General features: G+C 46.6%; 2 protein-coding genes across 2 annotated transcripts in view; one reads left to right on the top strand and one right to left on the bottom strand.

Moving 5' to 3' along the window:
* Positions 1–455: 455 nt before the first annotated feature.
* Positions 456–8,302, bottom strand: LOC149365134 (uncharacterized protein C16orf52 homolog B). The gene is made up of 3 exons (XM_089575227.1): positions 7,709–8,302; positions 2,684–2,896; positions 456–693 (listed from the first exon to the last, which is right to left on the bottom strand). The coding sequence occupies exons 1-3, from the start codon at positions 7,809–7,811 to the stop codon at positions 506–508; spliced, it is 504 nt and encodes a 167-aa protein (XP_089431353.1). The 5' UTR covers positions 7,812–8,302; the 3' UTR covers positions 456–505.
* A 260-nt stretch (positions 8,303–8,562) lies between these two features.
* Upf1 (Upf1 RNA helicase) overlaps positions 8,563–23,573 on the top strand; it is a 30,650-nt gene continuing 15,639 nt past the window's right edge. The window contains exons 1-4 of the mRNA XM_089575223.1: positions 8,563–8,955; positions 16,651–16,778; positions 17,520–18,032; positions 21,562–21,734. Of these exons, the coding sequence (XP_089431349.1) occupies positions 8,764–8,955; positions 16,651–16,778; positions 17,520–18,032; positions 21,562–21,734 (1,006 nt within the window). The 5' untranslated portion in view covers positions 8,563–8,763. The remainder of the gene's footprint in view (positions 8,956–16,650; positions 16,779–17,519; positions 18,033–21,561; positions 21,735–23,573) is intronic.

Below are 23,573 nucleotides of genomic sequence, written 5' to 3'. Positions count from 1 at the left end.
TGAACTGCAATGGTACACTCTGAACGTGAAAGGAGTAAAAAAAAGAGTAAGTAGTCCTCTGGTGCACTCCTTTATAAAGGCAGGGTATTCTACCCAAGCCCAGGAGTAGAATTCCATCATTAAAAAAAATACGGAATGACCTTGAGTTTGATGTTCCAGATCAAGGTGAGCTTTTTAAATGAAAAGATTTTGAGAGAATGGTGCTCTAACATTTGGAGTCGTTGATAGTCAGGCATGGGTGAATAGTTGGTGATCATTATTCTCTAGTTGGGAACCTAACTTAAATTTGGGGTTGGGAGAATTTAGAGACCACAAAATTAAGTTCTAGATGGCCTTGAATTATATCAAAAGCACATAACCGCACGACTACGAGATGACAGTGCAACCACATAAACACAGCGATGAGGAATAAGGTAAGTCAGTCTTTGTAAAAAAATGCACAGAGGACACGGGACTGAGTTCCAGGAATAACTTTTATTCTATCTCTTGGCAAGCACGCCGTGACTCAGAAGTGGGGCATGCAGACCTTTCCAGCAAACAGCTCCGAAATGACGGTGATCCAGAGGGCAAGCACGAAGAAGATGTAGGACAGGCCGACCTGGTGGCTGCTGGGCAGCTGGTACGGCTCTCCACCAATTTCATCCATGCTGAAGCCCACCGGGAAGATCACCGCAGCCAGGCAGAACAGAAGCACTGCATCAGAGGCAGCATCCAATACTGCAGCCATTTGCATGACATGACAGCGGAAATATTCAGGGGGGCATTTTGCTGACCTAAAATGCAGTGAGGCGAAAGTTTTAAGCACGGTGTTGCTGCTTGTGTCATTGATGTGTGGTTAAGATGTTAATTAAGTACACAATTGTTCGTGAATCTTAAATGCTGGAGACACTGGAGGTCATCTGGGAGGCATCCGTCTGATTTGACACCTTTCTGCAAACACTCTCCAGCGTCCTAGACAAGGAGAACTACATATGGGTTGGCAGGAAGTAGCGTAGCCATTAGCACGCTCGACTGCGGAACGGAAGGGTGGTGGTTCGAATCCCATCGTGCACAAAGATTTTTTTTCTGGTCTGACTAGAAAAAGCGTGACACCTCTGCTGACAACCTTCTGTCGACAATGATGAGGCATTAAAGGCTTTTGCCTTAAAGGGACACTGAGGAGAGCACTATTAATATTTTTTTTATAGTAAAATCCGATAGTTCGGCATGTCATGGCTTTGTTGCCACTTGGCTGGCAGCGAAAGATGCATTTATTTCTAAGAAATTTGGATTCGAAGTTGAAAAAGTTTTTCCCGCCGCTCTGATTCAAACTTGGGATTCTCCTATGACGACACAGGACTAAGTGACGTGAAACATGATGTGCGCATGACGTACCGCAGACTCCGTGATTTCTGGCGGCCAGCAGTGCGGCTATGGTGGCTAGCATAGTGCGGCCTAGCAGCGGTTGAAAAGAAAGCTACCGCCGGCCGCACGTTGAAGGCATCTATCGGCTATTGCGGCCGTCGCTACAGACGCTTCGATTACGTTTGCACTGGCGTTTTGCCAGCGTTACGATGGATCTCGTTCTCGAAGTCGTCAACGAAGTTCTCACAAATAGACACCTTTAGCATACCGTGTACCTTGTTACCGCTAGCGGAATACCGGGAGCCCGCCTACCACCGGAAAACAGGCGCTGATTGGTCCGGATGCTTCAGGAGCGCGCGTAGCTGCCGGGCACGTGGCGCCATCTGGCGAGGTTAAGGACATTTGCGCATGCATTGGCTGCGCCTCAGGGATTTGTGGCTTCTCGGGTCCTAGAGTTGCTAGAACCATTGGTTCTAGCAACACTGCTTTGTCCTATGACGTCATCACACTTGTACTTGCGAGTTTGGCCTGTGGCGGCGATACCTCTATTTTGGTTCTTGCTCTTTTCTATGTTACAAGAGCTTTGTTGTCAGTATGAGTGGCGTTTTTGTAATCAGAAGCTGGTATTCTGTCGATACAAGCCAACTTCAATTTCTCCTTAGTGTCCCTTTAATACATCTCAACGGCTCACTGTTGCTGCCGGGCACCTGGCATGAATTCGAAGTGCACAATCCTTCTGGAGTGAGGACGCAGCCACATCAAGCCTCAAAAGCCAACTTTTCTAAATTAGTGACCATAAGGTGCACCAGCAGTGGTGCTTCCACAGTTGATGCATTATTTTAACACTGCTCCACCTTTCTGTTCGGCTGAACTGTCTGTGCCCCAAAAGTGGCCTTAAATTCCAAAGCAAAAGAACAGAAGAACCGAAAACTGAGCGAGTTGGTGCATATTGAAGAGGTAAAAAGAGGAAGCGCTTGTCCTTCTTCTTTCTTGTCTGCCGTCGCTGCACGGTTTTTTTATCTCTTCAAAGCAAAACAAAACATGTTAATTCATTTTTAAGCACCAAGTGCTGGTTAATTTCGATCAGGCAACACTGGTACCAGGTAGAATACCAGCACATCAGCCGTGCTATCAAGATGAACCAAGTGAGGGGGCAGTAGCATGTTGTGAGGATCCACTTTATCCCTCATCCGCCTAGGGCACTTTTTTGAGGTCCCGAGTTCCACAGACATGTGCAAGCTGCAGACGACATTATGCAGACTGCCACAAGGAAAATGTGCACCAGCTCAAAACGTACATGGGTGGCATGCTACAGATCACTGGAAGTCATGGAGCTTACTCGCAGAGAAGCCCATCCACCGCGCATAGGGCACCACGCGACTATTCCAGCGTGACAGGCCCAGCAGCACAGTGGTGGCCGTGATGCAGACACAGCCCAGCACGATGCAGACAAGTGCCAGCAACCACTCGGGCTGCAGGCGGGGTGGGAAGCAGGTGGGCGGACGGCCCTGAAGGGTGGTGCAGGTCTGCAGCAGCCCCAGCCGCGTGTCGCCTGCACACAGGAAATGCAAACAGCGTGGCACTTGCAAACCACTGTCCCGTGTGCAATGACATTTTTCACCAACTGTGGCTACCAGATGCTTTGTTATCAGCTGCTCATTTCATTGAATAAAATTTGCATTTGAAAGCAGCATGAAAAGCTGTGAACTGTGTCAGTGATGTAAAAAAAAAAAAAAGTTGTCTTATAGATTATAAAAAGACACTGCACTGTTTTGCATGTGCAGTGTTTGCCTCATTTCTGCCATGTATTTGAATGGTTCATAGTAAATTATGTGTTCACATAACGTGTTTCCTTTTTTTTTTTGGCTGTGGGCAAAAGTCCGAATGAAATGTATTTCCGTATGTTCCGCATTCAAAACTGTCCGCATTGGTTTGCAACATCCTCCCCAACATATTAACTGGAGGAAAGTGGGCCTGTTAAGACAGACTTTCACTGCATACCCTTCAAAGTCTTTTTGCTGCTGAAATATGCTTGACACTTGAACGAGGTGTTGCGTCATGGTGCGCACCGACAAAACATGAATTGCAAGGGAGCACAACTGCGTTTCTTTTGTCCACCGATTCTGGCATAAAAAGACATCATTTGGTTCACAAGCAGCATGTGCTCTGAACCTGATGCCTCAGTGGCCATTGTGCAGCTACCCGAAGTTCTGTGCCCAGGCTTGGCACTCCCATGGTGCTGATAATGTGTACCAGCTGAACCAACTTAGCACCAGGGCACACCAGATGAGAGGGCCTGCACCCACTGAAACTGTAGCCTGCAAGCTGAGTCTGCACAGCTCAAACATTTTCAGCACTAGTGCCACCAGTTGCAATTTGTGATTTACTGCATTTTCGTGCACCAAAGCAATGCTCTGGGCTCAGACATGTCACAGTCGAATGGTCCAGATTAATTTCAACTACCTGGTGTTCTTTAATGTGACCAAAATATTGGTACTTTCGCATTTCACCCTCCATCAAAATAAAGCTGCTGTGGCCAGGCTGAAACCCACAAACTCTTGCTGAACAGCCCACTGCCACTGAGCTACTGTGATGGGTGCCATAAAATGCGAGTTACAAGGAACCTCAGACAGACAAAAAGCAGCCAATGTGAGACCCATTGGTATTATTTTATTTTTACAGCAACACCTGCATGGGAGCTTTTCTGAAATGAGTGGTGTAATATGCTATGGCTGCAAATGCCTGCATTCATCTGCTGGACTACTAGAAAGCTATACGCGTGAGAACACTTGAAACTATGCCTAGTCATGTGACTCGGATGGGACTGGCCCCCATGGGCTTTGCAGTGGGTGCTCATGTATGGAGAAGAGTGCAGTACCGACATCACCATTGGTTCTTTTCCCTGAAAGTGAGCAAGGAGGAGTGCATTTAACGCCTACATGCTCAGACCTCGGCATCTGTCATGTCCATGGCTTTCTGACCAACCACAAAAATTTACTTTGCCCAGGTATAGGAAGAAGTAGTAGTAGAAAAAAAAAGAGCCATGATAGAATACGTGGGCTCTCTTTGGGAGCACCCATTAGAAGATCGCCTCAATAGCATACAGGGGCTTCTAGAAAGCAACTGTTTTAATTGTATGCACATCTTAGAAAACGCAGGATACATTTAGCATCTACACCTTCAGAGGTCATAACCAGAGTAGGGTATGTGGAGTTTAACATCTTGAAGCCGCACAGTTGCATGTAGACTGTGAGAGGTACAACAGCGGAGGACTCTGGATTAATTTAGGCCACCTGGGATCATTTAATGTACGCTGGAACTGCACAGCACACAAGCATATTTTAATTTCACTTCCACCAAAATGCGACTTTTGGCCCTAACCATATGCTACGACCACTGAGCTAATGCAAAAGGTAGTTACAAGTGAGTTTCAAAAGGCACTTCAGCTCAATTGCGCTCGGCACTGTGGTGCCGAAGCGTGCCGAGGATGCCGAGGACCGAAGCGTGGCCTTGTGGTAGAGCATCTGTCTCGCATTCGGGAGGTGCTGGGTTCGATCCCCAGTGCCGCCGGGTACCCACCGGTTTCTTTAATGGGTACAAGATATCCCCTGGCCTGGTGCTCGGCTCTTCTAGGGTGAGATGCTTGGGAAAGGGTCTAGGACCACAGTTGCCTTGACGGATCAGAGATAAGTTCCGCTGTCAAGCAACCCTAAATCAGCCTCGTGCGGTAGAAGCCCAATTTGCGGCCCTTAGGACATTTTGCCCACAGTGACGGGATTTGAAAGCGCAGGCTCTTTTCCCAAGCTACGCAACCCTAGCAAGCCAAGCACCTGGCCGGGGCATAGCTTGTACCCATTTTGAGAAAACCGGTGGGTACCCGGCCGGCGGCGGGAGTCGAACCCATTACCTCCCGAAGCCGAGGCGGGCGCTCTGCCACGAGGCCACGGCTGTGGTGTGGTTTTGTCTGAAGCCCTCCACCTCTTGTAGCTTGGTTGCACTTGGCGTTGTGAGGTGGAGGTATGACAAGAAAGAAGACGCAGGCGCTTCTACAGTAGTCTCGTTTAGCATTTGTTAACACAATAGACCATTTTTACGGTGACACCTGTTGAGGAAACCAGTGGACGTACATATGTTTCTGAGACTACATCCAGGACTTGGGAAGGGTAGAGGTGTGAAGAGGGAAGACAACAAAATTGGTTAAGAGGAAAGGAAAGGCGCAGAAACTGTCTCATTCCTGGCGGACACAACCCTTCAACTGCAACATGAGGGAAGGGATGAAGGCGGGAGTGAGAGAGGTGCCGTAGAAGAGGGCTTTACACTATTTTTGACCACCTGATGTTCTTCAACCTGCACTGACGCTGCATAGCAACCAGGACATCTTTTGCATTTCATCTCCACTGAAGGAACATCAAATCCTTCCATGGCTGGGATACCTCATAGTTTAGTTTAGTTTATGGGGTTTAACGTCCCAAAGCGACTGAGGCTATGAGAGAAGCCGTAGTGAAGGGCTCCGGAAATTTTGACCACCTGGGGTTCTTTAACGTGCACTGACATCGCACAGTACACGGGCCTCTAGAATTTCTCCTCCAAAGAAATTCCAGCCGCCGCGGCCGGGATCGAACCCGCGTCTTTTGGGACAGCAGCCGAGCACCATAGCCACTGAGCCACCGCGGCGGCTGGGATGGGATACCTCATGTCGCACCCTTGAACTCAGAAGCTGAATGCCATAGAAGATTCTGCCATGGCAGCAGAGAGTTTGGATGGCATGCATACAGCGCTGACACATAACCAACCATGGGCAATTGCACATGCTCGGTCTTGGTGTCTGGAAAGGACCTTCATAATGTCAACTCTCTAAATTTAGCACAGCACTTCAGTTATAATGAGCCTATTATATGTGTTGTGCTGTAATAAATTACAAACGGTGCTCGAGAATGTGTTCTTGCAGTGTGACTGTGCATAGTCTCTGTGCAGTAGAGCATATAGCAGAGCTTGTAGCGCCTTGGGTGACACTGCTGTTTCCTTGCAGGATACAGCAAGGAACCAGGAATTTTAAAATTAGATAAAGGGCAAGGTAAAGGGGAGTAATTACTCAGTATCCACCCTATTGCAGCCAAACGGGTACAAAAGAAAGCGTTACAGTTTTCACACGTCACAGTTTAATAAAAAAAATTTCCTGGTCCCTTATTACAAATCTGCTCCACCTTAGGCGATTCCGCTGAACATTGGACCTCATCTGAGTGTGATAGTTTACAAACGTGGACTACATGTGAAAGCTGTAAAGCTTTCCTTTGTACCCATATGGCTGCAATAGGGTGGAAGCTAATGAGTAGTTAATCCCTTACTACTCTCAGATATGGTATGCCCATTCCTCGGAGTTCAGTAAAATTGCAGCCAGCAGGCAGCCTGAAGCACAACTTATGCTGTGCTCTTTGCATTATAAGTGTCCTTTTATATTTTCTAGCTCACCTGTCATTGTGACTGCAGCAGCATGCATGCCCTCTAGTGTAATCGAAAAAAAAAAAGTGAATCTGACAAGCACACATTGCACTACTAGTCTAGTAAAAGATGTGCACCATAGCCCACTCTGCCTGTGATAGAAAGTTTGGCCCCAGACCGCACTGCAACATATGCTTCAATGTGTGCACATTAAATGGTTGTATAATCAAAGAGATGTGGCCCTGGCTCTTTGCCAGAGCTTTGAGCACAAATGCAGATATTTTTGAGTGACTATCGAAAGCATTACTTACGGTCCAAAAGACAAAAAAGGTGCAGGGTGGTCTGATTATTGAAAAGCACAGAACAGAAAGCGCACAAAAAAATTCAACGAGCTTTGTTTCTAGGCATACTACGCCAGAAACTGTGGTAGGGGACTCTGAACAAATTTTATCTTTCTAAAAAGATGCCAGCAGTGGCTGTACCTTCTCGAATACAATACATTCTAACAACAAACATCATGGTTTGTTAGACGCATGTGCATCTGGCCGAGTGCCCAGGGCATGCATGTTTTGCCTATAAGTTTCCCCTGTAAAATATTTTTACTTATCCCTTCTGCCTTGCATTTCACTTTGTACTGTTTACTTGTTCATAATGCACTTGTGACGTTTTTGTCCCCCTTACTTAATGCCCTCCTGGGCCCTGTAGGTATTCTGAACAAACAAACAAACAAATAGCCCGAAAATGCCGAAAACGCAATCTAAGCTTTCCAGATTTTATGTGCCGCTCGTCATACCACAGTCCTTGAAACTATCTGATCAAGTCTGCCTATAGATTGAAATAAATTCGTCCCGTGTTTCTGATACAGATGCCACTTAGCACACAAAGTGGCGCATTTTGTTTGCAACCAGGCCACCACGATACGCACCACCGACATCTGAGACGATCCAGTCAGGCAGCACAAGGCTCAAGATGGCAAACACATTCGCAAGGAAGAATAGCGTTCCAGAGATGACAGTCAATTTATCCATTGTCACATACTCCTCCCGCACAGCAACGGAACACGAAGCAAGTCACTCGCGTTTTGCGTATCACTGCTGCCTAGCACACTGTCGTCGACAGTCCTGGTTCTCTGTACCGTGACGCTAACTCATGACAGATCCCTTTAGTGGGAAAAAAGCAAGGAACTGTCATTTTAGCACCTTGCAGTGCCCTCGATAGGCACATAACATGGGCGAAATCCATGGCAGGAACTACGCCAAACAGCTGCAGGGGCTGCGCTGCGATCCGCAAAGGCACTGATGTTCCTAAGCAAGTGTAGGTAACAAAAAGGGAATAACACTGTAGACATTCAGAACAGTACACAACATTTGTAGTGGAAGAGCACGCAAAAGCCGCTTCCCTCCAGGGTTGTCAGGTCAGAACAGTCAAAACAAAACATGAAGGAAGGAAGAAACAAAACCATTTCTGCAACATCTAGACAAACCAATGGACAAACACTTGAAGCCAAGCCCACTACTACAGAGGCTAGAACCACTACAGTTGCGAGCGCTTTAGAAGTTTACTGACGTTCTCTCCTACGATATTTATTTACTAAGTTGAGAAAAACTAAATAATAATTGTGGAATACTTTCTAAATATAATTTAAAGCTGAAGAAAATAAATCCTTTATTTATGTAAGTTTTTAGTGAGACGGAATGTTTTCAATCGTTATCAACGAGTCTGTGCAGCGCCTTTTCTGAAGTCGTTCGCCAACACTGTTACACGTGCTTTTTCTTTTTTATTGTGTGTGTGTGCGCGCTAGGCGCGTTTGTGCGTAAGCAGAGCGCCGAAGATGGCGTAAAGCGGGTTGTGGTGCGCTGTTCGGTATCGAGGTTTCTCTTGTTCTTGACACGTTGTGGTCGTGTGAGCGGCAAGATAATCGTCTCGGATGCGCATCATCCTTGTCCTGCATTAACACGTCGAAACGCTTGCTGAAACACCATGAGCATGAGTGTTGACGCGTACGGACCCAGCTCGCAGACGCTAACATTCCTCGACACGGAGGAAGCCAACGACTTGCTGGGAGCCGACACGCAAGGATCCGAGTTTGATTTCACCGACTTTACGTTGCCTTCCCAAACGCAAGCGTCTCAAGCGGATGGCGGACAAACACAAGGAACCCGCGGTGGCCAGGTGGGTCATGTTGTCGCCGGTGTGGCTGCCACTTGTGACGAGACTTGTTGGTTGCCGCGGTTCTCAACGCGCTAGGCCTACTTCGCAGGCGAGTGCGATAAGCCTCTTGCTTATTTCACTCGTCATCGGAGCTCGCGCATTTCACACGTGCTATCATTCCAACGCCGATGCTGTTAACGCTAATTTGGCCCAGTTGGCATTGGTCTATGCCACGGCGGTCTGACCGCATCGCGATGTTAAACGCAGCGCGGCTCTAGTGATCCCGGCGATTTGGCTCGCTAGTGCGAAACCTTGCTCCGAAACCGCGGCGAGATATTTTAGCTTTTGCTCAAGGGAGTATGATTTGCTCTCTCTACGTGTCTGCCAACTACGGGACAGCATTTGCCGGGTTTTTGAGCTCATTTTGTTTACTGTGCCCACACAGCGTGCACCGTTCAGAACGTCGCGCGCACGTCCCGCTCAGCCGGCCAGATCCAGCCTAAATGCCCTCGGTGTCGTGGTCAGCATGTGATTGATTTGCATTTTGAAGAAATGAGCCTTGCTGCTTGTTTGAATGCCTTCCCATGTTGAAGCAAATGACGCGTAACCGCGACCAGTAAAAACGCCTACTTTTGACCTAACATGGGATGTGAAGCACGCGAAATGGCTTGGAAATTTTGTGGTAACCTATTCGGACGTTGATATGGGAGCGCTTCGGCACCTTCCGGGCGAACTCTGGCTCGTGCAACACAAAACGCAACGTTCAGTGGGTATATGCTAGTGCGTTCGAAATTTTGCGCGCTGAAATTGGTACTGTTCGTCCTCCGTAGTGTTTCGCTTGAGCTGTTTCCCTGCGTTGCTTGAAACAGGACGAGTGATAATGAACGGCGCGAATGAAAGGTCTCAGCGGTTAAGCAGTGCCTCATATCATCCGTGTTTTGCTCGGAGCAGTCCACTTGGTTAAAGAGAACCTCATTAGTATGAAAGGGCCGAAGGAAACCGAAGCCCCTCGTGAGGTTGGAGTGCATAGTATTCACTGTGTTGCCTTTCCTTGGGATCTCACAATGACATCTAAGATAGCGTCACTTGGTGACGTTGCACCATTCAGGACCAAAGTCTCCAGGGTGCATGGACAGCTAATGAGTGCTTCTTGGGGTGGAAGTTTCTCAAATGTGTGGTTGTGAAATAAAGTAATAGTTGGTGCGCATTGCACCTGTATGGCTAGGTTGCCTTTGACACGGCTGTTGGGCTTTTTTCTTTGATAGTACATGCACGTGTGCCCATGAGCTTGTGTTAATTACATAAGGTTTGTCTGCTGCGAGGATTTGGTGTAGTGCGTTGCTTCAGTGGACAGCTGGCCACTGGCTTGTGTATACAGCCCCAGCTTGAGGGTTTCTGTTGTCTATTTTAACAACAGCTTGATGTTAGACCAGTTGATGCCAGCAGAACAGTGCTGAAACTTCAGGAGCAGTTCAACCTATTATGGTGACACACTGAAATTTCAAACCGGCAAGCCTCGTGTGCTGACTCAAAGACTTGCTGTCTCATCTTGTGAACATGTTGATGTTGGCACTGAGAAGCTGGGGCATGGCAGAAAACAAGTAGACAGCATGCGCCTGTTTTTTAGGTTGTTCCATTTCGGCTCTGTTGGGATCTTAGTCCTTTGCCAGGTGTCAGCAGTTACGTAATCTGTATGCTTTTTTTTACGTCAGCACTTAGTTAAAAAAAAAAAAAGGTTTTCATGGCATTTTGGTTGTCTCACTTTCATCAAGATTCTTGCCACAACCAGTTCAGTAAACTGCTCTCAACTAAAACCAGGATAAGCACATGGCTTATCAGGGGTTGTTAACTCATTGCACTAGCTCCTGCCCGCTCACTCAAAGCCGTTACACCAGGAAAAATAAAATAAATGTTATTGCTATAGGTAGAGAGACCGATTTCGCCTGGCGCGACTGTTGCTGAACCTAGGAAGAGGGTGCAAATAATATAACAAGACAGGCATATCAAAAAGTAGCTATTGATTATCTCTCCCTGATATTTGAAAACATTCAGTTTCATATAGTGATGCTAGAAATACTGCTTTTCTCATGCTTGTTGCACCTTTGACCATCAGGTTACAGGTGTCAAGGCAGCAACATAAATCACGACTTCCATTTCGCAACCTTTTCAAATGTGACCGTGTACAGGTTGTGTCAAAAATTTCCAGGCCGCAGGGTCTGCTTTTGATCAGTGTAGTGGGGCATTCACAACACCCCTGAAGCTCAAAATCTCCGCTAGGGGTAGGCAAAATATCATTCTCACCTCTGGGAACTTTAGTAGCTTCAAAAGCTTTTCATGTGCCTGAATACACTGCTACAAAGCACACGCTGTGGCTTGGGAAGTGTCTCGTGAAGCTTGCCCCAGCTAAATTTCACATGTAGTGCCTGTTTGGTTTGATTTGACTGTTTGCTCTGTAGCCATCCATCCTTTTTTCTTTACTAGGGACTGCTTAGAGATGAACAGAGCATTTCTGTAGGTGCCTGCGGCATGCTGTTACTGTACAAAGACTGCTAGCAGGGTCTCAAACGTATTCATTGAGCCCACTTAAATTATGCCCATGTTATGTGGTTGTTTGAAATGCCTTTTAACTGAATTCCATTCAACTCAACTGCCACTTGTGTACTGCTGCATGGTGTTTTTCAGTGGTATTCAGTTATGTCATTTGAGTTTATGGAATACTTACGAAGAGTAATAACAGTTGTATGCAGGCTAGCTGGTGCGACATTTTGAGATTGGAAGTCCTTGCACAACTATCGTATGCAGTAGACATAAACAGAATGAGTCACAAACACGCAAGTGCGCTAGCAGCTATGCTTTCACAGTGTGAAGATGCCTACACCCATGGACATAGGCAGAAGTGCAACGAATCACAAACGCTTAATCAATGTCTACTATTTAACTTTGTCAATAAAAGAATGGAACGAGAGTTGCCCTCCAGTATCGCTACTATAACCCAGTTTTCCTTATTTCAGTCGGAATTGCTAACTTATCTGGAATCCCAGCGCGTTCAGTAACCAGATATTCTTTTATATCAATTACTTGCAAACCAGTATGTTCTCTTTGTTATTTGTGCATTTTTTGTAACAGTTTTTACGTTGTTATGTTCTTCTTCAACCTGACGTATTAACCACCTAAAGTGCTTTTTACCTTTGAAAATGGTGCTTTGATTTGTCTCCCCCCTATGTAATGCCCCCAGTGGGCCCTTAGGGTATTTGAATAAATATAAATAAATAAAATAAATAATCTCACATCGCCCTACTGTGGTGGCTCAGTGGTTAGGGCGCTCGGCTGCTGGGCCAAAAGACGCGGGTTCGCTCCCGGCCGTGGCAGCCGAATTTCGATGGAAGCGAAATTCTAGAGGCCCGCGTACTGTGCGATGTCAGTGCACGTTAACAAACCCCAGGTGGTCGACATTTCCGGAGCACTTCACTACGGTGTCCCTCATAGCCCGGGTCACTTTGGGACGTTAAACCCTCAAAAAAAGAAATAATAATCTTGCGTCATAAATGCATTTGTCTATAGTATAGCAGTCCAAGGACTTGAACTGTAAAGATATTTAAAATGTTCAGATGTCTTCAGGTCATAAGCATATGTACCATATTTTGCAGTGCCGTCGCGGTAGCTCAGTGTATATAGTGCTTGGCTGCTGACCTGAAAGGTGCAGGTTCGATTCCGGCCGCGGCAGCCGGATTTAGGTGGCGGCGAAATGCTAGAGGATGTGTACTGTGCAATGTTAGTGGACGTTAAAGAACCCCAGGTCGTCAAAATTATCATCGAAAAATGCGTACAGAAGCAAACCCACTGCCTGTGCTTAATATCGGGTGCGGAACGAAGTGCAGCGCCTGGCTTGCCAAACTATACTTGGTGCATAATTTTAAGAGGTCAAGGTTTTGGATGGCCTTGGCAAAGCTGTTTTAATTCAGCACCACATGATGTAAAGACTTCGCAAATTTGGTCACAACTTTGTTTTGCCACCCCACATGTTCAGCAATATTGGAAACGTAAGAGCATCGCCACCCAAAAAAGAAAAATGCCGTTAGTACAGAAATACTTATGTAATTTCCAGAGCATGGCACGAATGGAAGTGGCGACATGGACTTTTTTACCCAACTGCAAAGTGAGCAAAAATGCAGCCACGGCAATGTAAAAAGGAAAAACACATGGTATGCAGGGTATGATAAACTCTGCCATGCATTGTAATAAATTATTCGACTGAAATCACATCGAATGCACTGTAAAAAAGTCCACTATGCATAACCGTGCCAGAGATGCAACAAACGCAACGACTTAAGCAGTGCTCCCTACCCGATTGAGATTGGAATTCTCAACACAGGTGCAGCGATTCGGCCTCTCAATAAGCGGCAATAGCGTTCCGTTAGTGTGCCAACCTATCAGACCGTGTAATTACAAATTTTCTGGTAAATGTGAGCCAGTGAGTACTAATGGGAGCGCAGTAGGTAAGAATGTGAATTGCTTTCAGTGAACTGGCTTGTATCGCTCGTAGTACGAACAGCCCTACGAAAGCAGCAGGAGGTACCGAATTTCAATTTCATCGCGCGTATCTCCGCAAACATTGTAATGATCAGACGCGGATTCATTTCAGTCATGTACTCGCTGTTGTTTCCAAAATGTTCAATTTGTGAACGAGGTACTCTGTCACAAGCTCTGCATCTAATTTGTTACACTCGCCATGGCCAAGCAAGCACCGAGAGTGTTTATGAGAAACTGTGCTTCACGAAAAACTAGATATTCGATTGCTCTCCGCAATCTTGAGTTTCAACACATTTCACTTTTGTTTTTCCAACATACAACACCATGTCATGTTTGCCCTACGGTCAACCTGCGACAAAAACCACGCGCGTAAACTGCGAGCATGGCGCTCACCAATGCTGATCGTTTGCGCTGTCGAAGAATGGTCACCTGGTTGGGTGTTGCAGGCTCTCATTGCATAGCACGCACGCGGATGAACACGAGGCGAACCCCCACGCACACTTTCTAGGCCTGGCAGGAATAAAACGAGCAGATGACACTTCCTGAGATCACACGCTGCTTCGTCTGCAGTCCAGGGGCTGCAAATTATCACTCCACGATGGCTTCGGCGATAGGCGGCGCTTGAGTAAAACAAACATGGCGGCGCCCAGGTATTGTATATAGAAAATCATGTATAGAAAGACCTTTGACCGCAACTTGTGTTTGGTAGGATAATGGCCTCAAGTTGTTTATAACAACCTTTTGTGACATTTAACAATACTCCTTGCATGGTAGTCAATAAGGACCTTGGGGCTGTATCTACAAGCCAACAGGAAAAACAAAAAAACCCCGGAAAAGCTGAAAACATCAGTTAATATGTCAATTACGTTAATCAGAAGGATCGCCAACCGCAAAAGGGGAGTCAAAGAAAGAGACCTCTGTAGGATAGTGCAAGCATTTGTTCTGAGCAGGATGGTGTATGCACTACCATACCTTTAAGCTAGATGCCGCGGAGAAAGGCAAAGCCGAGGCGATAATTAGGCAAGCGTACAAGGCAGCCTTGGGACTGCCGAACTTCACGTCGACAGAGCGACTCTTGGGATTAGGAATATATAACACTCTGGAGGAGCTCAAGGAGGCCCATCTCACGATGCAAATAGAAAGACTGAAGCACACCAAGGCAGGCAGAGCCATACTAGAGCGCCTAGGCATAGGCGTGGAACCTACACCTGCGGACGCGAAAACACAGATACCCAAACTCATTAGGAAGGGACTGAGGATCAAACCACTACCAAAGAATATGCACCTTTCCCACCACGAAGGAAGGCGGAAAGCTAGGGCACTCGCTCTGCACAAAAAATACGATATGGATGCAGGAGCTGTCTATGTGGACGCGGCACAATACACATCACGCGGAGCGTTCGCACTGGCAGTGGTGGACGCGCGTGGGCGGCTGCAGGCCTCGGGGTCGGTAGTTACAAAATCTTCGGAAACAGCGGAAGAGGCGGCTGTGGCGCTAGTCATAGCTAGCACTGACGCGGAAACGATCTTCTCGGATTCCAAATTGGCTGTCCGTATTTTGCGAGGGGCAGAATCTCGAATGTGGCACAGCGAATACTGAAACTGACCGGGAACCTTACAAGGAAATTGAGGTGATATGGGTGCCGGCTCACTCGGGAATCCGGGAAACGAGGCGGCCCACAACATGGCTCGAGGTTTCGTCAACCGAGTCGGTGGGTCGTCCATATCCATGGATTACTCCAAGGAGGCGCTGGCATCTTTTCATGATATTACAACTCATTACAAATTGGAAAGACACAAATTTCCACCACCTGACAAAACGTTGGATAAGGCGCAAGAGACCACCTGGAGGAGACTCCAAACGAGGTCCTTTCTTACCCCCTATCTATAATAAAAAATGTACCCGGATGTCTATATCCCCGAGTGCAGGTTCTGTGGCGAAACAGCCACGTATGACCACATACTATTGCAATGCAAAGAAGAACCTCCACCGGAGGATCTAGTACGAATTCCTTCTGTTGAGCGATGGGAGGCCGTGCTGGTCAGCTCGGACCCGGGCATTTAAGCCTTGGCCACCGAGTGTGCCGCTCAGGTCGCCGCCAGCCATGGTTTGGTGGCCATCTAGCGCGGACCGTCTGCATCTGCATTTTTGACGGAATAAATGTTTTCCAACCCAAATTCAAAAGCTTGGCTAATGTTAGCAGAATGAAACTTCATGGCAGCAGCACCATTTCGGCATAGTGAGTGAATGTTCAAGTTTTCTGCTGCGTTTGGGTACCGTGGAACACTCGGAACCGTTTATTTGGTCTGAATGGCATTCCAAGCCTCGGATGTTGCTTGGCTAAAATGAGATACCAATGAGTCAGTGCATTCTGGGCATTGGTCTCCACACCATTAAAAGTTGTTTTGTGTGTATGCTATACTGATACCTCTCTGATTAAAGGTAATCTTTGTAGTGTTGGAGGTACATGCGACTATCTCTGTAGTGTTGGAGGTATGCGTGACTAAGTTAACAAGGATGAAATGCAGTAACTTGCTGCAGCACTTTTATTTGCAAACTGGTTGCTTTATTAAAATATTAGATTGTGGTTTCTTTGCAGTGTTAAAGCGTACAGAGTTGCTTATTGTGAGTTGTGATGTAAAACACATCAAGAAGTAGTACTTGATTTTGAAAAGGTCTTTCTGGAGTGGCATTTTAGTTTTTTAGTTCATGATGCCTTATAATAAACATGACGATTTTAACACAGTTCATTGAAATACAGCTGCTTGTGTGTGGGCGTTCTGCAGGTGCTGGCTGCCACGACCTTAATTTCTGCAGCTGTCAGTCAGGGCAGAGTCTCACTGTGTCATTGCTAGGGCAGGGGCAGCTTTTTGCAGCAACTGGTGCAAATGCACATGCCTCAGCTTCTAGTGCTGATCGCAGTACACACCAAGCTGCTGCTGCTTTCTGCAGCCACGTGATGAACAGTCTGGTACAACCACATTGGCTGTTATTCTGGCGGGGCATGTCAAGTGCCAGCTGGTGAAACTGAATGAAGCCACTTTGTTGAGAAGCTTCTTCTTTATTGAGGCTTGCCCGCAAACGTTACTCTGTTAGAAACATTTCTGATTTAGCCCATAGAAAAGGCTCATGTTTTTTCCAGTAGGGTGTGCCTTGATTGCTCATGTGCCCTTTTGTGCATGCAGCTGCCGGGTGAGGTGCGCAGCAACGGTCTGGAGGTGGCAGCAGCTGGGCAGGCCCTGGGGGAGCTGACCTTTGAGGAGGACGAGGAGGATCAATACTATGCCAAGGACCTGCCTGAGCATGCCTGCAAGTAAGCCACCACGGATGCACTGTTGTGGCTCTGTATCCTAGCTCACCTGTCTTCTGTGTGCATCCTTATGTCAGTTAATTGTTGAATGGCAGCTTGAGTCACTTTGGTGATTGCTTTCGTCACATTGCGAACTGCAGTTCATCTGGTTCTGCATAAATTACGCGTGCCTTGTGCTGAAAGTCATTGTCCAGGGTCTAGCTGACGTTATGCTAGCTTTCTAAAGTCAAAATAACTTTTGAACTCTGCTCTAGTGGCTGTGGTACTGATGGAGAGGCAAGACTTGAATGTTGTGCTTTGACATCACTGTGACAGCTGTTGTGTTGGCACTTGTTGGATTCTTCCAGCTACCTGCAGCAATCTCGTAAGGAACACTACAACAGGAAACTTAAATTAAATTTTGAAAAAAAAAAAAAATAACGAACAGTAACTGCTTGGAGATGACATGTCAGGGTGCTGTGAAATCTAGAACAGGGAACAAACCAAGGTCAAGACTATGGTCTTGTGCCTTGTCTCATTACATCTTGTTGCCAAAGTGAAACTCTGGGTTGTTGCTTAACTGGTTCAGTCAGTGGGTAGCTCTTCTGGCTCTGCGTCCAAGCTAGAAGTGTGCGTATGATGTGATGTCAACTGCAAGTGCTTCATGGTATTGAGAGGACCTGTGTTAAAGTGTGGGAAACTATTGTGGTGTGCTTTTTCTTCCCACCTGGGGAGCACTAGTTTGAAGTTGGTCGATTGGTGCAGGTACTGTGGCATCCATGACCCGGGTTGTGTGGTCCAGTGCAATGTGTGCAAGCGCTGGTTCTGCAATGGCCGCGGCAACACGTCGGGCAGTCACATGGTGAACCACCTGGTGCGTGCCAAGCACAAGGAGGTGACCCTGCATCGTGACGGTCCCCTGGGTGAGACGGTGTTGGAGTGCTACTCGTGCGCCTGCCGCAATGTCTTTGTGCTGGGCTTCATTCCGGCCAAGGCCGACTCGGTCGTGGTGCTCCTGTGCCGACACCCGTGTGCCGCCCAGTCCTCCCTCAAGGACATGAACTGGGACCCGGACCAGTGGAAGCCCCTCATCCACGACCGCTGCTTCCTGCCCTGGCTGGTGCGCGCCCCCCTGGAGAGGGACCAGCTGCGCGCCCGCCAGGTGACCGCCCAGCAGATCTCGCGCCTCGAGGAGCTCTGGAAGGACAACGTGGATGCCAGCTTCCAGGACCTGGAGAAGCCGGGCGTGGACGAGGAGCCCCAGCAGGTGCTGCTCAGGTGAGAGGCACGTTTAGGAAAGCCAAGAAACGAGTGTGCACAAACTGTGTTTACTCAAGTAACCCTTGCTTAATTTGCACACCCCCATTTATTACCTGGGTTTATAAAAAAAATTGGCTGTGGTTTAGCTCTGGTTAACCCTAGTTGAATTGCGAAAGCAAATGAGCACGCTGTCTCTTCCTTGCTTTGTTCTTTCGTTGTTGCCTCTCTTTCGCACTCTCCATAACGACTAGAAATCCACTGAGGCGAAGCGCATATATATATATATACATATACCCCCCCGCGAGGCGACACCTCCTCTCCCTCTACCCCAGCGGAGCACATCTGGTGGAGCGAGCGGCGACGGCGGTGCCATCTGTTAGAACGCGGCTGTGTTGTTGCTAGGCAACAGCGGCTCAAGGTCGTTCGTGGGCCACGGCATACGGCTGAAGTGCGACCACACGACAAGCCGAGCTGGCTGGCGTAGTGTTGCCTTCGCAACAAAAGAAAAAAAGAACTTGCATATTTTATGCTTCCTGCTGCTCCAGACCAGCAGCATGAACACGCGGGCATGCACAAAGCAGGCCTGGGAAGGTCGACGTGGCTGCATCACCATGTGTGGCTTGTTGCATTGTTTGCTCGTTGCACCTCTTTTTCACACATATCATGATGCTTCAGGTGCCATTTTTTTTGTTTCCATCAAAAACATATTTTTTTTGCTCAGATAGTATATTTAGCCTTCAAGAAAGACTACTGGTTAGTTTTGTAGCACAAAATAATTTTTTACAGCTAGTGAAAGTTTTTGTGCAAAAGGTCATAAGTGATGGAAATAATAACATGAAAATGCCAGGACTTGTCACGTGAATACTGTTTGGGGGCACTAATGTGGAATACTCAGTCAAGCTACATTGATAGGCTAGTGTTGTGTGATACCGAATATGCAATTTTTAGCGAAATTAGAACAGTGATAAGCAAAAAAAAAATTTGAAAAACGCATATAAGTGAGGTACACATATGGCAGCACCTTTTGCGGATTCTTCGAACTGCGATTGGTTAGTTCTCCAGTGGTCACGATTAGTTCTTCAATTTCTTGTAGAGGCATTTCAACTGCGTCATATCCACAGTGCACTTGTAGAAATTATTTTTAATGGGGGATATGGTTATCAGATCGCAAAAATTGCGAAAAAAGTCGATTTCTGAAAAGTACACTTTTTGGCATCTCCAACACTGTTTCTATGTTGTACTGAAATATTTCACCCAAAAATAAACTTCAAGCGCTCCAAATAGATATATTTGTCGGCATCTACACATAGTGTGTGCTAGCTTAGAACTTTCAGGCTTGTTTTCGCGAAAGTTTGTTTTGAGCTTAATACCTTTCTCGTGGAAAGCGTAGCAATGGGTGCATGGGTTTTTACCCCGTTTGTTTTGTTGTGATCAGTCTGAGATTTACCATTTAGGCTTACATGCTTTTATTACGTTGTATTTAGAGTATGATACATTCTAAACATAAAGAGAAGGTGTGTATTGTGTCCTTTAAAAAAATAGCAGAGAAATTAAAAAAATAAATTGAGAGTCTTGATTTACACCACACTTCTTAGTACAGACCTGTAGCCTGTTTTTTTGTCATGCTAGGCTTTCCATAAGCAAGCAACATGGGGACAACATATAAACAATGATAGGGGACCTACTGAAGCTGTCATTGTGAAACTATGTATCTGATTGTTTCATGCTGTTTTAAGCCAGTCTGCCAAATTTTATTGCTGAAAAATATAAAAGTCACCTTCGATCCAGTCTTCCCCCCTTAACCCTTTGAACGTTTTTGCCGTATATGTACGGCGGCGGTTTTCTGTCCCGCAAGGTCTTTGCCGTACAGGTACGGTTTCGATCTTCCGTTTGAAATTTTGCGCCAAAAGAACAATGCGTGCTCACTGGGGGGTGCTGCCACCTCTTAGGACTTACAAGAAGTGTTTGAATTTTGTGCTGCCTTCTTACGGAGATAAGCAGAACTTATGTCTAGCTTTAGCGCGGCGGCACAGACTGCGGCAACACCCCTTTTGTAGTTTTGGTTTCGCCGCGTGATCGCAACGGAGTCGCGCGAAATTTGAGTTTTCTTTTTGTCAGCACTATCTTGCAGGGGCTGCCGAAGTTGATTTCTATCTTTATTGGCGCTGCTCTTAGCTTGCTTATCACCGTTGCTCGCGAGGTATTCTCGCCCTCTGTGGCAAAGCGCCTACGCGGTTTTGATTCCGCCGCGGGATCGCAACGGAGTCGCGCGAAACGTGTTTTCTCTTTTTGGGCACTCTCTTGCAGAGGCGGCTGAAGTTGATTTCTATCTTTATTGGTGCTGCTCTTAGCTTGTTTATCACCGTCGCTCGTGAAATTCTATAACATTTTCCAGTTGTGAGTGATGCTGTCACCAAAGTACTGTTCCTAATTTTTTTTTACTATTTATTCTCGATTATGTACATTTTGTAGATTCAAGATCCGCAATAAAGTCATTTGACCACCTGGGAAAGTTTTCTTCAAAATAATTCGACCCTCAAAGGGTTAAGCACATTGTGTGGGAGGATAGTGTGATGATGGGCAAATACATCCCCAGATGCTGCCTCTCGGAGAATTTAGATGTGTAATCTGCGTTCATCAGAAATAGTGCTCCGTCTCAGCGTATCCCGACACAGTAAAATTTTTTTTTAATTTGGAGTCAACTTTTTTTTTTTTTGGTGGTGAGGAGCGTGAGTTGCAGGATTGACTTATATGCGGGAATATATTGTATGCATTTCACATTATCACCTTTGTAGAGTTTTTAGAACACGTTTGCAAAACTTTTGTGAAATTGTATTGTACTTTTATGAAATTGTGAACTGTATTCATGCAAATACTCAGTTTTCTTTTTTTTTTTGCTGGCAACAGGTAGGTTTGGGCAAGTTTGTTTTCCCCCTTTTTTTTTTTTTTTTCAGTTTGGAGCAAAAAGCTGTTCGGTTGCTTGCTGAACATGTGTGTGCTTGTTTAGTGCCATTTGCTAGATGAGCTGACCTCTTCTGGGTTGGAAACTAAAAAGATGATCTGTCTTGTTTTACTTGTCAAGCAATTTATTTTAATATATTTTTTAATGCAATAGCCTCTTGCCAACGTGTAGGGATTGAAATAGGGGAAGTTTAAAGTGACCACATTCCTCAGACCCCAAAGCCCCTAGATGCCCTATGGAACATGAATAATACCAATAGGAGGGGCACAGCTTCGATGTACTGGTTAGGGAGACTTTTAATGGGGGTTTTTTCGTTTTTGACCAGATATTGAAAGCATTAGAACATTGCTTGTGCTTAGATTTCTGTGCTGCAACAATTACATTGCGTATGTAGCTGCACTTCACAGCTGTCGCTTAACAGTGTTCACTCAGCTGAAGCTCGTGCTGTGCTCAGCTACACATTGGGCCTCAGTCCTCTGTTTTATATGTGCCTCGCCATAGCTCAGTAAAGCATTCTGGAGCGCGTTAAGCACGGTGGTGAGCTTCACTGTGGGCTGTCTTTTTTTTTTTTTTTAATGGCTGTAGGTACGAGGATGGCTACCAGTACCAGAACATCTTCGGCCCCCTCGTGAAAATGGAGGCAGACTATGACAAGAAACTGAAGGAGTCGCAAACGCAGGACAACATCGAGGTGCGCTGGGACATAGGCCTCAACAAAAAGATGATTGCCTACTTCACTGTGGCCAAGTCTGACACAGGTGAGTTGACGGGACGGAAGTTACCGAAAACTAGGAGAATAGGCGATGTTTTTTTTTTTAATTTGTGGTATTAATTTGTGGTGTGGGGGGTTGGGCGAAAGCTGTGTGAGAACCTTTTTATGCTACCCACGGCATCAAGACTGCCAGATTCGAGGCCCTCTATGAACTATTCAGCAGACGAGGGAAGGGAAAAGAGGGGCTCGTTATGACATACGTGACGGAAGCCACCGGCCCTTGGTTGGCTTCCTTGGTATCGGTGACTGTTGGCTTCTGTTGTGCATGCCATAATGAGCGCCTCTTTTCCCTTCCCTTGTTTTCTCAACAGGTGAGTTTAAAGACAGGCAAATCTGTTCTGTTCATGATTAGAACAGTAAAATGCTGCATTGCTTTAATATACTATAACTCCATACCAGCCGGGAAGCACGTAAAAAGAAAAAGCACATCGTTATCAGCCAGCTTTTTTTCTTTTTTTTTTAATAACTAGTAAGGGCAGTGTGCTTATCTGGGATCTGCTAAGCTTAGTGGCTCTTGCGACTGTTAGCATATGGAGAATGTCCTAGATGCCCCACGATGTCTCTCGGTCTGCCTGGGCAGCTGTTGATGGATCAAAGGCAGCAACGCAGGGAGGGTGCAGGGAGCTGGTGAAGTTCGGACATGTGTGTGTTTCTGCGTTGTTTTTGTTGTGGTTGCTTCAGTCCTATCCAGTCCTCTATTGCAATCACGAAATCTCGTTCTTAAGCTGGAGGCGAGAAGGAAAATGTGGATGACAGAAACGTGACTCAGAGCCACAATTGCATCGCGTACTGCGCTGCGTGCTCAGCATTTTCAGCGGCATGATTTGGTTATTGTGCCTTCGGTCATTTGTGCTCGTGCTGCAGCAGCGATGCTGCTGCACCGACAACCGCAATGAGATCCACGCCACTCATAAGTGTGCTCGGCGTCAGTGTAGGTGCTGCTCGTCAGAAGTTGTTGACCACGCTGATGTCCAAAGCGCCGTGGACTCTAGGTTCTGCTTTGGCCGGTCTGCTATCGTCATTCTGCATGGTAAACCTAGGCCCTTGGAATGCTGGCATTAGGTTGACCAATATCACAAAGTGACATTGCTGACGTAGCATGAGAGAAGGGTTGCGATGTAAGAGCTGGGTTTGTATTGCATGCGTTTGAAAACATAGCATTTGGCAAAACGCAACACCTGGTAACGTAACAGTGGGGTTCTACTGTATCCAGCTCTTTACTGCTGGTTTCTGTCATTGCTGGTAAGCAGTGCAACTTAACATCAGAGGTTACTCTGAACTTTTGCTTTGAAAACTCAATCAAAAACTTGCCTGTTTGTGCAGAGTTCATACCGTGAGGGAGGGAGAAAAAAACAGTGATGCACCACACAGCGTCCGAAACTCCGCCGCTGTGGGCTAGTCTAACTCAGAAAAGTGAAACCGAAACTAAGTGGTTGGACTGCTCTCGTAGATGGGGCCATCTATTCGTCATCACGTCTGCCATTTCATGCCATTGTCAGAGGTTCGCGGGTCTCGAGCAACTCTGCTGCATGGAATTATATTTTGAGTAGGGCTATTTCGACGATTTCATGCTGTGCTGGTCATACTTGGATGCGGCCTCCCTTTGGGAGCCCGTTCAAATTAACCGGTGTGATAACTCATGGCATCCAAATTGACCAGGATATGACACCACAGACATAGATGGTTGTTGACTGGGTTCGAGCCGGCACTTCAAATTATCCGGATTTCCGAATTAACGGGGTCGAATTAAGGAACTTACTCTGTATCCGTGTAAAGGTTGTGGCAACACACAGGGTACACTGAATGTGCCCTTCTGTCAGTGTGT

The sequence above is a fragment of the Amblyomma mixtum genome, chromosome 2, assembly GCF_055824585.1.
Source record: "Amblyomma mixtum isolate Tamu chromosome 2, ASM5582458v1, whole genome shotgun sequence".
Classification (NCBI taxonomy): Eukaryota; Metazoa; Arthropoda; class Arachnida; order Ixodida; family Ixodidae; genus Amblyomma; species Amblyomma mixtum.
This window is presented reverse-complemented; position numbering and strand designations above follow the sequence as displayed.

Excerpts from the sequence above, each read along its gene's own strand:
- LOC149365134 (XM_089575227.1), bottom strand. The coding sequence starts at position 7,811 with ATGGATAAATTGACTGTCATCTCTGGAACGCTATTCTTCCTTGCGAAT. Across the intron at positions 2,897-7,708 it reads GATCGTCTCAGATGTCGGTG|GCGACACGCGGCTGGGGCTG; the intron begins GTGCGTATCGTG and ends TCCTGTGTGCAG. Across the intron at positions 694-2,683 it reads GTGGATGGGCTTCTCTGCGA|TGCTTCTGTTCTGCCTGGCT; the intron begins GTAAGCTCCATG and ends CCTCTGATGCAG.